Source organism: Cyprinus carpio, chromosome A23 (assembly GCF_018340385.1).
Source record: "Cyprinus carpio isolate SPL01 chromosome A23, ASM1834038v1, whole genome shotgun sequence".
NCBI lineage: Eukaryota > Metazoa > Chordata > Actinopteri > Cypriniformes > Cyprinidae > Cyprinus > Cyprinus carpio.
In genome coordinates, this window is record NC_056594.1 from 6994872 (window position 1) to 7007674 (window position 12803).

At 37.8% G+C, this 12803-nt stretch overlaps 2 protein-coding genes across 2 annotated transcripts in view; one reads left to right on the forward strand and one right to left on the reverse strand.

Annotated features, from left to right (window-relative positions):
• Nucleotides 1-673: 673 nt before the first annotated feature.
• On the reverse strand, nucleotides 674-7382 carry LOC109080311 (GPI transamidase component PIG-T-like). Its single transcript, XM_042712826.1, has 12 exons — nucleotides 6964-7382; nucleotides 5959-6136; nucleotides 5698-5825; nucleotides 5030-5130; nucleotides 4843-4929; nucleotides 4637-4724; nucleotides 4237-4334; nucleotides 3939-4095; nucleotides 3560-3760; nucleotides 2836-3001; nucleotides 2573-2656; nucleotides 674-1732 (listed from the first exon to the last, which is right to left on the reverse strand). Exons 1-12 carry the CDS (start codon nucleotides 7328-7330, stop codon nucleotides 1480-1482), a joined length of 1908 nt encoding a protein of 635 aa, XP_042568760.1. The 5' UTR covers nucleotides 7331-7382; the 3' UTR covers nucleotides 674-1479.
• Nucleotides 7383-10010: 2628 nt separating this feature from the next.
• LOC109096217 (phosphatase and actin regulator 3-like) overlaps nucleotides 10011-12803 on the forward strand; it is a 40435-nt gene continuing 37642 nt past the window's right edge. The window contains exon 1 of the mRNA XM_042712830.1: nucleotides 10011-10306. Coding sequence (XP_042568764.1) covers nucleotides 10201-10306 — 106 coding nt within the window. The 5' untranslated portion in view covers nucleotides 10011-10200. The remainder of the gene's footprint in view (nucleotides 10307-12803) is intronic.

Here is a 12803-nt window from a genome sequence, read left to right on the forward strand (position 1 = left end):
TTGTCAGCAAAAACATGACAGTGATGGAAAAGCTTTGAACTCAAGTACTAACCTACCAGAAATGAAACAGCCAGAGAATGCTGGGTAACACTGCACTTTTAGCAATTTAGTCATGTAAAGAGAGAAGAAGAAAGTGCAAAAATGAAGAGAATTTGTGCTAAACCGAGGTTAATGTGCATCAGCTTCCAAGAATGTGAAAAGAGCTTGAATTCAGTCTGGTGGGAAACAGAGCAAAGTTTACATCCTGTTTAAGAAACGCAACATTTGATTATTCAACATTTATTTATATATACACACTACCATTCCAAAGTTGTTGTTTTTTTTTAAAGAAATTCATACTTTTATTTAGCATGAACACGTTAATTTGATTAAAAGGTCTATAGACTGAAAAGACATTTATAATAAATGTTGTTCATTTGAACTTTCAGAAATCTTTGAGAAATGTTTCTTGAGCATCACTTCAGCATATTGGAATGATTTTAAAATCTCTTTAAAAAAATATTTAAGACTTTTGAATGATGTATATATGAGGATATTAAGACCAAAACTTTTTTTATATATGTATATAAATTCCTTATCTAATCTATTTTCTCAGTTGCTTGGCTTCCTTTCCTATGGCATGATATTGTGTAGCACCATCAACTACAAAAAATGTTGCAATAAAGAGTCAAACTGTTCTTAAAACGTTTCCAGTCAGTTTATTATGGGAAAGTTAACCAGTGTTAACACCCAATCAGGAGGTCATTATGTGGTGAGGCAAATACACAAAATGAAGACAAAACAATAAAAGCAGTCCAATCTTCCAAAACAACACATATTTAAATATCAGTGCATTACAGAACGTGGTAAATATTTGCCACATTCTTAAACATCCATTTTCAGTAGCTGGATTGTAGTGTCTGTGTTTCTGTGAGGCTTGTTCACGCTCTCAAAAGGGTGGAGTACACTGAGACGACTTAACATCATGCATGTATATTTCTCCCAGATGCCCGAACCATGCAGTTCCTTTAAAAAATGTTCACGTGATCGTTTTCTAAAACAACACTGCAAAAATTTCTTAGCTTATGTGACAAAACAAAACAAAATAAAGGTGGATAATCTTTGCTTATGTGACTCACAAAAGGAAACAAAACAAAAATAAAAACGCAAAACGGTGGTTAACCTTTTGCTTATGTGACTCACAAAAAAAAAAAATAAAACAAAAAAAAAAACAGTGGCTAATGTTTGAATGTGTGTCTAAGAAAACAAAAAACAAAACAAAGGTAGCAAATCTTCGCATATGTGTCTCACAAAACAAAACCTAAAAAGGAGGATAATCCATTTTTGTAGCTCATTTGTTCAACAGAAGTTCAGAGCAGTCACTTGGCATCGGGTCCTTCCAGGACTGAAAAGCATCTTAAAACTTCAGCAAATGCTGTTGAAGCATCACAATTCTCTCCTAATATGGACATTTCAGGCGCCAGACCTGCTCTCAGCAGTTTAAGTCAGCAGTGGCACTCCCCTCATGCGACGGATGAGGTTGGCCAGTCGTTTCGACAGCGGTGGACTTGGTTCATCCACCTGGAAGGTGCGGGTCAGCAAGTTGTAAAAGGAGCCGTAGCCCACCGCGACCACCGTGCAGGTGAGGCAGATGACGTTGTAGGGCATGCTGAAGTCAGGTGTGGGTAGATTTACCAGCAGTGGTTCGGTGTACACTCGCACAAAGTAGCTTGATTCTTCTTTGACTGGGACACTGGAAATCAGAAGTGAAATGTTATAAACAAAGAAAACAAATAAGGTACACTTATTTACTTTTAAAGAAATAGTTCACCCCGAAATACCAAGATGTAGATGAGTTTGTTTCTTCATGTGAAAAGATTTGGAGAAATGTAGCATTGCATCACTTGCTCACCAGTGGATCCTCTGCAGTGAATGGGTGCCGTCAGAATGAGTCCAAACAGCTGATAAAAACATCACAATAATCCACAAGTAATCTACACCACTCCAGTTCATGTAAGAAACAAATCCATCAAGACGTTTTTAAACTCCATAATCCATAATAACGCTTCCTCCAGTGAAAAAGTCCATCCCCTGTTGTCCTCTCACATCAAAATCCATGCACATATTTGTTTAGAACTGTTTTCACTTATAAACAGAGCTTGATCTGTGTATATGTCTCTCCTGATTCAGACTAAATTATTTTTTTCATTGGAGAAATACTATGGATTAAAGATTCATATTTTAGCGGGAAGAAATGGTTTAAAGTTAAAACGCCTGAATAATGGATTTGTTTCTTACAATCGCGCAGCTTTTCACTTCACAAGACGTTAATTGATGGACTGGATTAGTGTGGGTTACGTGTGGATTATTGTTATGTTTTTATCAGCTGTTTGGATTCTCATTCTGACGGCACCCATTCACTGAAGAGGATCCACTGGTGAGGAAATAACGTAAAGCTAAATTTCTCCAAATCTGTTCCGATGAAGAAACAAACTCATCAACATCTTGGATTACTTGAGGGTGAGTAAATTTTCAGAAAACGTTTATTTTTGGATGAACTATTCCTTTAAAACCAAGGCCGCTTCATACTTACAAACTGCTAAACAAAGGTTGATCTTGTGTGAAGTTGGTTCTCATTGCAACCATACTTGGCACAAGGGCACTGACGACAGAGGACCTGCAATAACATATTGATGGTACATCAATCAGATATAGGGAGTGACACAGGGGATGTGTAACAAATCCATCAACAACAATTATTTTTTAGTCAAGAATTGCAAGAAAACACAAAATCCTGACTTGCAAAAGAACATGGAGGTGAGATCTTTCAAAATACTCGATAAGCAAGTGTCTTACCCAACGTAGAAGCCGTGGTTGGGATCAGGTGTGTACTCAGTCCATTTGAGCAGGGCCCTCTCAAACTGTACAGTGACCTCTGTCATAGAGTGAGGGGGTAACTGGATCAGCATCTCCAGTAGATGAGGACGGTGGCGGTCTTTAGCAGGCTGGTAGTGAATGTAACCTACAGGAGAAGGCACAAAGTTCAATGAAGTCTGTATTCTCTCTGCTCCTAAGCTATTTTGTAACTTTCCTACCATAAATATTTCAAAACTTAATTTCTGATTAGTAATATGCATTGCTAAGGACTTCATTTGGACAACTTTAAAGGTGATTTTCTCAATATTTTGATTTTTTTTGCACCCTCAGATTCCAGATTTTCAAATAGTTGTATCTCAGCTAAATACTGTCCCGTCATAGCAAACCATACATCAATGGAAAGATTATTTATTCAGCTTTCAGATGATGTAAAAATCTCAGTTTTGAAAAATAGACCCTTATGACTGGTTTTGTGGTCCAGGGTCACATATAATCCTGAAAGAAGAAATATTTAGTAATTTTAAGTCAATTTATATTATAGCAAATATAGTAAGTTTAAAGATGTTTAAGTACTAGTAATCAAAAATGACCTTAATTGAAGAATTTTCCTAAAACAAGTGATAAATGTACGGAAAGCATGCATAAAGTTTGAAGTACACAATATATTTCGCACTAATACTAGTGTGGGTCTATGTTTACTCACTGGGCTTGTTATCTCGAGACTTGCTGGTGACTGTCAGGGTGTGAATGTACAGTTGCAGGTACCAGGGCACTGAATCCATTAACAGGACAGGAAAAGCCCGATATGGGTGGTTATTATAGATGACGGTGTGGATTTCCCCTGTCTGCAGCCCAAAACCAGCCACGTAGCGCTCTGCATGCAGCAGAGGACGCAGCATATCGCCTAAAGCACAAGGTGAAAGAACCATAGAAGATGTGGGCATGACTGGTCTATTAACACAGACGGAAGTTCATTAAGATTGTCACTTTGTAACAATAACATACATAGTTCATCAGAATAATGACCATGCAAAAAACATCGCAAGCATCAGATAGACTCCACCTAGCAAATGCATTCATACCACTGTCTCCTTTCCAGCGCAGCAGGAGATTGAATGAACGTAACTGGCCAAACGTCTCAGCTCTGCTCAGGTCATATACTGAATATGTCCTGCGATCTCCCAGCACCACAGCTTGGCCGAGCAGAGGAGTCGCAGGACTTAACTCAAACAGCTCCCCCTGTTGGACAAATGGCACAACACTCAAACTGACTGAAAACAGCAGCTGACTACAGAGGAAAATTATTAAATGAATTTTAGAATTTAAAAAGCTTCTTTTTCCCCAGCAGAAAGTATTTTATTGTTTCTGTTTCTGTTTCACCTCAGGGTTGTCTGTGATGTCCACATAGACTTTACTAGACGAAGCAAGAGGACAAGCCTCTGTCAAAGTTCGAGAAAACATCTTAAACAGGGACCATTCTGTGAAAAGATGAATATAGTAATTAATACACAGATGGACTGAGCATAGTATCAACTTTCTATGTTATTAGAAACACCACACTGCACCAAAGCTTTTGCAAAGTCAAGGCCATTTTTTTTTTTTTATTAACTATCTTTAAAAATGTTTCATTGTCTTTTTCAGAACAGGTTTCTCATAGCAGGCAATCTTTCAAAAGCATCAGTTTTTCCACACTTGAGTTAGATCAATCTCTGAATGGCTAGCTGGCACACTGAAATAAAGGAGAACGTCTTCTAACATCGAACATTCATTTATTACTCACCCTTTTTGCCTTGGCCTGAAGTGTGGAGATCAAAGACAACATTGAGAGTTTGTCTCAGCTCCCACGCTTTACTTGAGCATTGCTCATCCTAAGAGAGAAAATCTGAGGAGTCATCAGGAATGCAAAGAATTTTCCAGCCAAAGTACAACCTGTGCCAGAATATATATCTATTATTTTGTTAAAGAAAAGTTTGAAAAGAAGCTTACCTGACAGATGGGTCTGATGTGAACAGCCTGGGAGTGGAAACTGCTGTGAAACAGCTTCTCTGACTTCATGAGAACCGCCAGACCTGCCTGGAGAAAAAAAAAAAAAAAAAAAAGCAAAAGCATAAATTAATTAGTTATTGCCTTCTTTAGAATGACCAGTTATTAAATTGCAGGTAATGATCTGAACCTTAGAACCGCAAGGGAGAAGCTTCTTCCACGGTGTGAGATTCTCAGTGCAGACGATTTCACGTGGTAATGTGGCGTAACGTAAAAAACGGTGATCTGTAGCTGTGGGGAGAGAAAAATATCAGGCACATATCAAAAAGAGATTCAATTTTACTTTGTTGCTTTAAAAATATAGTGTGAACTAATTGGGTGAATTTAATTAAAGAACTGCACTACAACTACTCATCTGCTGATGTGACATTAACTGAACCCTACAGGTATGATTAAAGTTTCAATGTAATGGAAGGCGCAACAGATCTTTTCTTCTGTACTGTGACATATATTAAAGAAAAACAGATTATTGAAAAAAAATGTCGGCCGAGCACTTGGTTCAGTCAGTTTGTTTCTGATTGGATGGAGGCAGAACTGAATGTAAGATCAGTCAACTGTAAGACAGGGTTTAGGAGGACAAAATAATAGGAGTCCAACATACTCGACATACAAGAAAGAAGTCTGTCGTTTCACTGAATAACTGACAATTACAAGGCCAAAAAGAAACATGCATGGTTGAAATGCTCACAATAACATGCATTTAAAACATTAATTTTAAAACAGTGCAGATTGGCTAGAATGAATGAGCTCCGGTTGCTCCGTGTGAATGCATGATGCAATGCGCAGAAAGGGCCGCACCATTCCCCAGACCCAGCGGTTTAAAAGAAGCACTGGGCTGTACGGTGTTGGTCAGGTCAATGAAGTTCAGAGACGCACAGAAGATTCCAGAGAGGACGTTGGTTAGTTCCTTCCAGTTTCCATCCACACTGAGAAATGAACAGTGGACAGTTAGTTCATTATGGAGTCACAATTTATTCTGTCCAAATTGCAGAATAATGTGCTTATAAATCAGGGACTCTTGAGTTTTCACAGTTGACTTAAGCACATATAAGTACTCACTCGCTGACTGTGTCGTGGAACCACACCCACAGCTCTGCTCCAGGTGGAGAGGGGATGAAGGGCTGCCCCCACTGCATGGTCCTCCAGAAGCCCTGGGTGAAGGAGATGTGCAGCTCTCGCACTGAAAACTTGGACAGCACTTGGCCGAGGGATTTGGGGAACAGCCGGTAATGAGAAACTGGGGGCAAAAAAGACGAATCATGCAAAAAAATGTGATACTTGCAAGAATCAGCTCTTCATGCAAACTTTTACTTCTGTGGCAAGCATAATCAGAACAGATTCACTTCATTCATATTTTAAATACTGTACCACATTTAATCATATTCATTATGCCTATTCATTTTTTCAAATACTATACCATATTTAGTTTTTATTCATTATGTCTATTCATATATAAAACACTACATTTGATTCGATTAGTTTCGACTACGAGGAATTACTCTTGATGAGTAAAATTAATACTTTGTTCATAAAATTAAGTATGGTGTAGTGTTTAAAAATATGAAGACTCAGCAAATAAAATTAAGTATGGTAAAAAAAAAAAAAACCTAATAGACTTTGTGAATAAAATTCATTTTATCAACCAAGTCTATTAATAGAATTCACATTCTACTGCTTATTATCGTAAACCTTTAGATCTGAATGCTTATGTTTACATGCTTGAAACTAGTTTTTGTGGACAAATATAAATAGTCTACACATGGTTTCTTTTTACAGTTTCTATTCATTCAGACAGACAGTGAAAGAAATCCAGCTATTAATTGTCCAGCAAACATGCGAACTCCTTCATGTCATGATGCACCTTATGAAGGAGCTCCAAGTGGGTGCTACACTGAAATTTAACACTGAAACGTATTTCCTATTCCTCCATCTCTGCTATTATATAATTTTGACGTCGTTACAATTGTTATTATTTAATGTGGGAAACAAAGAAATGAGCAAAGTTGTAAATTTGACAAATTCTGTGTGTGATGATGGGACACTTCCACAGTAATGTCAGCTCACCCTTCTGTCCCTCTTGCAGGAAGTCAGTGTCCCACAGTGTGCGGAACTGGAAGCTGGCATAAATGTCTCCGGAGTGCAGGGGCCGGATGACCAGCTCCTCCTGAAACTCATCTCTCGCTGCTGCTGGTGTTAAAGCCTCGCTGTGTGTGGTGCTGTCGCTTCTGTCCACCTCAGCATCAGTCGACTGCCACTGCCTTTCATTCAGAGCCTCTCCAGCGACACTGCCATCAGTATTAACCTCTGAAATGCTCCGTTTCTCTGCTGTATTATCGTTTGCTTTTTCAAGCGTGTCACAGCTACTGGGGTGAGCTAAACTAGAAAAAATTAAAATGCATACTAGAGACAAACCGCACCTGTGCGCTGCCATATTTGCCACCGCTTCCTTTGCTGCACACACTTCCTGGATGTGTTTTACAGCACTGACCAATCAGAGAAGGGCATGTAGAAATATGACCAATGGGAGACGGGAATCTAAAATTTTGTCAACAAGAGAAGATTGAATTTTTTATTGTAAATTCCGCCCAGCAGAATAAATAATAATAATGATGAAAGTATCAGCATTTATGTTAAATAGTAAATGCTAGATTCACTTTATTGTTCATATAAGCTCATTACCTTTGGACTGCTGTATCCAAAGAATCATATTTACTTAGTATTCCTGTGGCAGCTATTAATAATAATTAATAACAAGTAATTAGGCAGTCATTTTAATAAGAAAACTGCTTGGTTAATTTCACGGTAACTACATGACTCTGTCAGTGTATCAAAATTCAGTGTTTCAAATCCTTTTATTTGGCTTTAAAAGATTCGTTCAGCTTTGTTTGTGGCCCTTTCTGCAGAGTTAAGGCATGTTTATACAAAGTACGATGACTATAACTATAATAACTATAACTATAAGTTTTAATAATGATTTCAGATTTTGTTTTCCCCAGCAGATAAATGATTAAAAACCCTGACATCTGATCAAAATCCAATCAAATTCAAAGAGCTCGAGGATTGAAAGCGGCAGACGACAAAACTGTGCAGGGCTTGTTATAACAACATTGTTGTTGCGTTGCTTTGGGCGCTATTCATGTTCTTTCTTTCCTTGTTTCTTTCTTTTAGAAATATCGTTCCTGGTGTGAACAGGTCTTTGGCTTGTGGCTTGAATCATTCACTTCACTGGTTTAACAACACAGAGCCCACTGAAATCAGTTCTTTTCATTTATTGTGTATGATCATCAGTCATTTAATTAGAATTATTCTGCACTCTGTCCCTTAAATGAACCAATTTCTAAGTTCATTCAGCTTGTTCATGAATAAGATGTCCAAATTCATTCAGTACCCAGATAGCACACGAATGTCTGCTAGATGTCTGTTAAAGATCGCTTCATCTGGAAAGCATCTGCTGTGTACAAACATCTGATAGACATCTTTAAGATGTCAGTTTTACATACATTCTAAATCATAAACATCTTAAAGACATCTTCTAAACGTCTATTCGACATCTGACAGGAAACGTCCTATAGACGTATTGCAGATGAGCAAACACTCCGTACCTTCACCCCTGATATCACATGTACATCACATGTACAAGTCTGACGTGTGTTGCAGCCTGGAAGGAAACCACGCCATGCTGGTTTCGTCTCGCTTTTGGCTTGCTCAGTTGTGGACGCTTGACTGACTGCACAGACAGGAAGACAGCTGAACTGGATGATTACATCACTGAATCATCAATGAACTGACTTTAGCTGCAAAATGACTTTAAAAAAAAATCAGTATAGTATAAAGCGTGCACTGTACAAATAAAGGTGACTTGGCGTCTGCATTTACATCTGCAAGACCTATAGAGTGTTTGCTCATCTGCAATATAGGAAGTTTCCTATAAGATGTCAAATAGACGTTTATAAGATGTCTTTAAGATGTTTATGATTTAGAATGTATGTAAAACTGACATCTTAAAGACGTCTATCAGATGTTTGTACACAGCAGATGCTTTCCAGATGAAGCGATCTTTAACAGACATCTTGCAGACTTATGTGTGCTATCTGGGACCAACCAAATCGGAGCCGAATCTCATTGAGATTTGAAACATGAAATGGCACAGGACTCACTCGAAACCCATTTAAACGAGCTAAAATATCATTCATGATTTACTCACTTAAAATATTCATTCCGTTTAAAAAAATACCGATTCGCTCCCAGCGAAATACCACAAATCTGTCAAAAGCACACATGAATTAAATCACTATGGCACAGAACTCATTTTAATAGTAGTACTTTTTAAAGGCAGGAAAACATGCAAAAACAAGATACTTAATCAGGGTTGCCAGATTTTCACAGCAAAACCTGCTTAATTGCTACTCAAAACTAGACCAAAACTAACCCAATTGGCAACACTGGATCTGGATTGCTACTTAAAACTAGACCAAAACCGCGGACTTGGCAACACTGGATTAACGTTTACATTTACATTCAGTCATTTAGCAGACGCTTTTATCCAAAGCGACTTACAAATGAGGACAATGGAAGCAATCAAAAACAACAAAAGATGATATACAAGTGCTATAACAAGTCTGTTAACTTAACGCAGTAGCCTACACGTAGCAAGGTTTGTTTTTAAAAAAATTATATAACAATTAAAAAGAAAACAAACAGAAAAAGAATAGAGCGAGCTAGTGTTGGAGGTCTTTTTGATTTTGTAAATTGTATAATAAATGAAAAGAAAACAGATATAATACAAAAAGATTAGAAAGCTAGTGTTAGTTTTTTTTTTTAAATTAGCTACTTAATTAAGACTAATTAAGCGAGCGAAATATTCGTTCACCTCAAAGCTCAAAAACACTGATTCGTTCCGAACGAAACACCGCCACAAGGTCTGTGAAAAATAAATAAATAATAAAAAATAATAATTAATTAATTTATGAAGGCACTGTAAAAACGTCATAGCATCCTGTGATTCAGAAAGGATGCTCGCTTGTCAGTGGGTCATTGTGAAGTGGATAAATATGGCATCTGCGCGCGCGCGCGCTCGTACACACACACACACACACAGATACCCCAACCCTCATGACAGACACACTCGGTCTCGCTCCCTCATGCACACACACACACACACACACACACACACACAGTCACTGTAGAGGGCTCTAATTCAGCATGCCTGCTGCTGGATGCTCCTAGAACGCGACGCATCCGCCTCACCGTCGGGTTTGACTGCCTCAGAAAGGGATTTCAGTATTTTATTCAGAGTTCCTCATGGCTTCATCGGACGGAATAGACAAATGTCTTCTGCACAGAGGCAGATCTCAAAGTGACCCGAACATCCTCAGCGAGTCTGGCATTGATCTCTCGCACAGCGCAGGTAAGACGATGCATTTATTGTCTGGAGATGTCATTAGAATTCGCGCTTTTCATTTCCACGCGCGATGGAGGTGAAAGTGGCTCCATAATCTGCATTAATAGCCTCCACTTTCATTTCAGTGTTGTGCGCTTCACGACTGAGATCAATCAAATTACGCCGCATCTGATGCTCTGTCTGTATCCAGATTAAATGCATCTGGCTACCATAGTAATATTTCCCTATGGATCTGCGCTATGGTATCTATAACAGAAAACCGCATAGCAGACAGTCTAGAGATTATGTGCCAACTGTGGCTTATGCTACCGTTCAAAATGACCAGACAAAAAGATTTAGATCCTAATTTTCACTGAGGGAGGGTCCTCGTTGTCTTTTGTTTCGTGTGCACATCCTTCCTTGTGCATTTCTGTGATCGTTTAATGCATGTTTGCTATTGAGGACCTGAGTAAATGAGATGCATTTTCTGCTGCTTTGGCAACACTGGCTGGTGGTGTGTCTGGTGAGACTGCGCATTCACTGCTCCTGCCTGTATTCAACAGAGCGGGTCAACGGTGTCTCCTGAAGAAACTGATGTAGTGATGTTTCTTGATGGTGGACTAAAAGCACATCTCATTGGAGTCGGATTTGGAGTATTTGGTGTGGTCTGAAATGTATGGTTTGTGTTCATTGTCATTATAGAACGGGCGAATCTCATCAAACCTGTCAAGAATGACGGGGTCATATGTGACCCTGCCTGTGAAAAACAAAACAAAAAGCCTGCTAAAGTCTTTTTTTTTGTGATTTACCGTTTTCTACATAAAATCATCCTTCATAAAGATGTAGAACATTCTGTGAAAATATAACCTTTATATCTTTAATATTGACTAAGGCCATGTCAAAGATAGAAATCGTAGTGAATTTAATGGTTGAAATCAAACTTATCATGCTTGTTATCTCATAATTAGATTTTAAGACTTTAGCCTGGATTTCACAGACAGGTACATACTGTATATGAAAAAATAACAAAAATTAATCCCTCTGAATTTTAATTATATACAATGTGTGTGTGTGTATATATATATATATATATAATAATAAAACAAAAAATAATATATATATATATAATAAAAAAAAAATAAAAATTAACAAACATTTATCTCTCTATACATATAAGAATATATCATAAGAATACACACACACACAAACATAAATAAATAAATACACTATATATAATATATACATACACAATGAAATTATTGCAACAGATTTGGACGTTTCACTTTGTAATTGTCGTGAATCATGACAATGACAAAGTGAAATGTCTAAATGTGTTGCAATGGTTTTTTTTGGGCAAATGATGGGCTTAATTGCCATTAAAATAATGTAAATAATTATTCTAATTGTCCTAAAACTGTATATATATTCTGAATTTATTGTCAAATATGGTCTGCACACGTTTAATGGGATTTACCTTCAGTCAGGAGCGCTTTGCTTTGAACATGAGGTCCAGCGTATAAGTGGAGTGGAAATAATGCACAATGACCAAGCAATCCTGTTCTGTCTTGGAAAAGAATAAGAACAAATACCAGTTGATCTTTTTCAATCTGAACGTAAAATCTGTTGCCCGCAGTGTCACCTTTAGCTTTATTGGTTTATTCTGTAGGGACCACTATTTCATCATGGCTGTGCTACCAATCAATGAGGCCAAGAGTCATGTTAACCTTTTCTCTTTTTAGTCATGAAAAAATCTGATGTAACATGACATCTGCAGGTACTTCTATTCCACTCTGACAGTGTGGGAGAAGCACTAATTTACAAAAGACTGTTCACTGTCAAGTGCAGGTATTTTTAGGCCTTTAAATACAGAGGAAAAACATGAATCCAGATGCTCAACAGTTATATAGAAAAAGAGCAGCTTTGACGTTTATCTTAAAAATAATGCATTAAAAGAAAAACTTTTGCATTAAAATGTTGGTATTACAGGACCACAGGGAAGACCGATGGAGCTCGGAAAGATATGTGAGCTGTACGAGAGAGTTAGATTGAGACAGGAGTAAGAGAGACTGTGTGCTTTAGTGCTTTCTGTTACTCATCGACCAGTGCCGGTGGTAGATGCTCCAGGTGATGCATCATTCTCTTCTCGAGCTCAACGTTCATTAATTAAATGTCTGAATGATATGTGACCATTCTCTGTAATGCACGCCTGGAGAAGACTGCTGTATCACGATTTAACAGTGAGGATGTTCACACCGCTCACAGATGCCTATTAACACTTCAGTTTGTCAAGGTGCTGTTTTAGCACTTTCTTTCTTCATAAGAATATCTGGCATTGCATCAGCATCCTACTCCCAGCCTTCATGGAAATATCAAATTTAGCCCTCTGATGCATCGATTTCTAAACCACGAAGGGGAAAATTTGTTATTTAAGTATATATATGCATTTTTAATTTACCAATATTTTACTACTATGTATATGTGTGTGTGTGTGTGTGTGTGTGTGTTTAAAAGTTTGGGGTCAGTA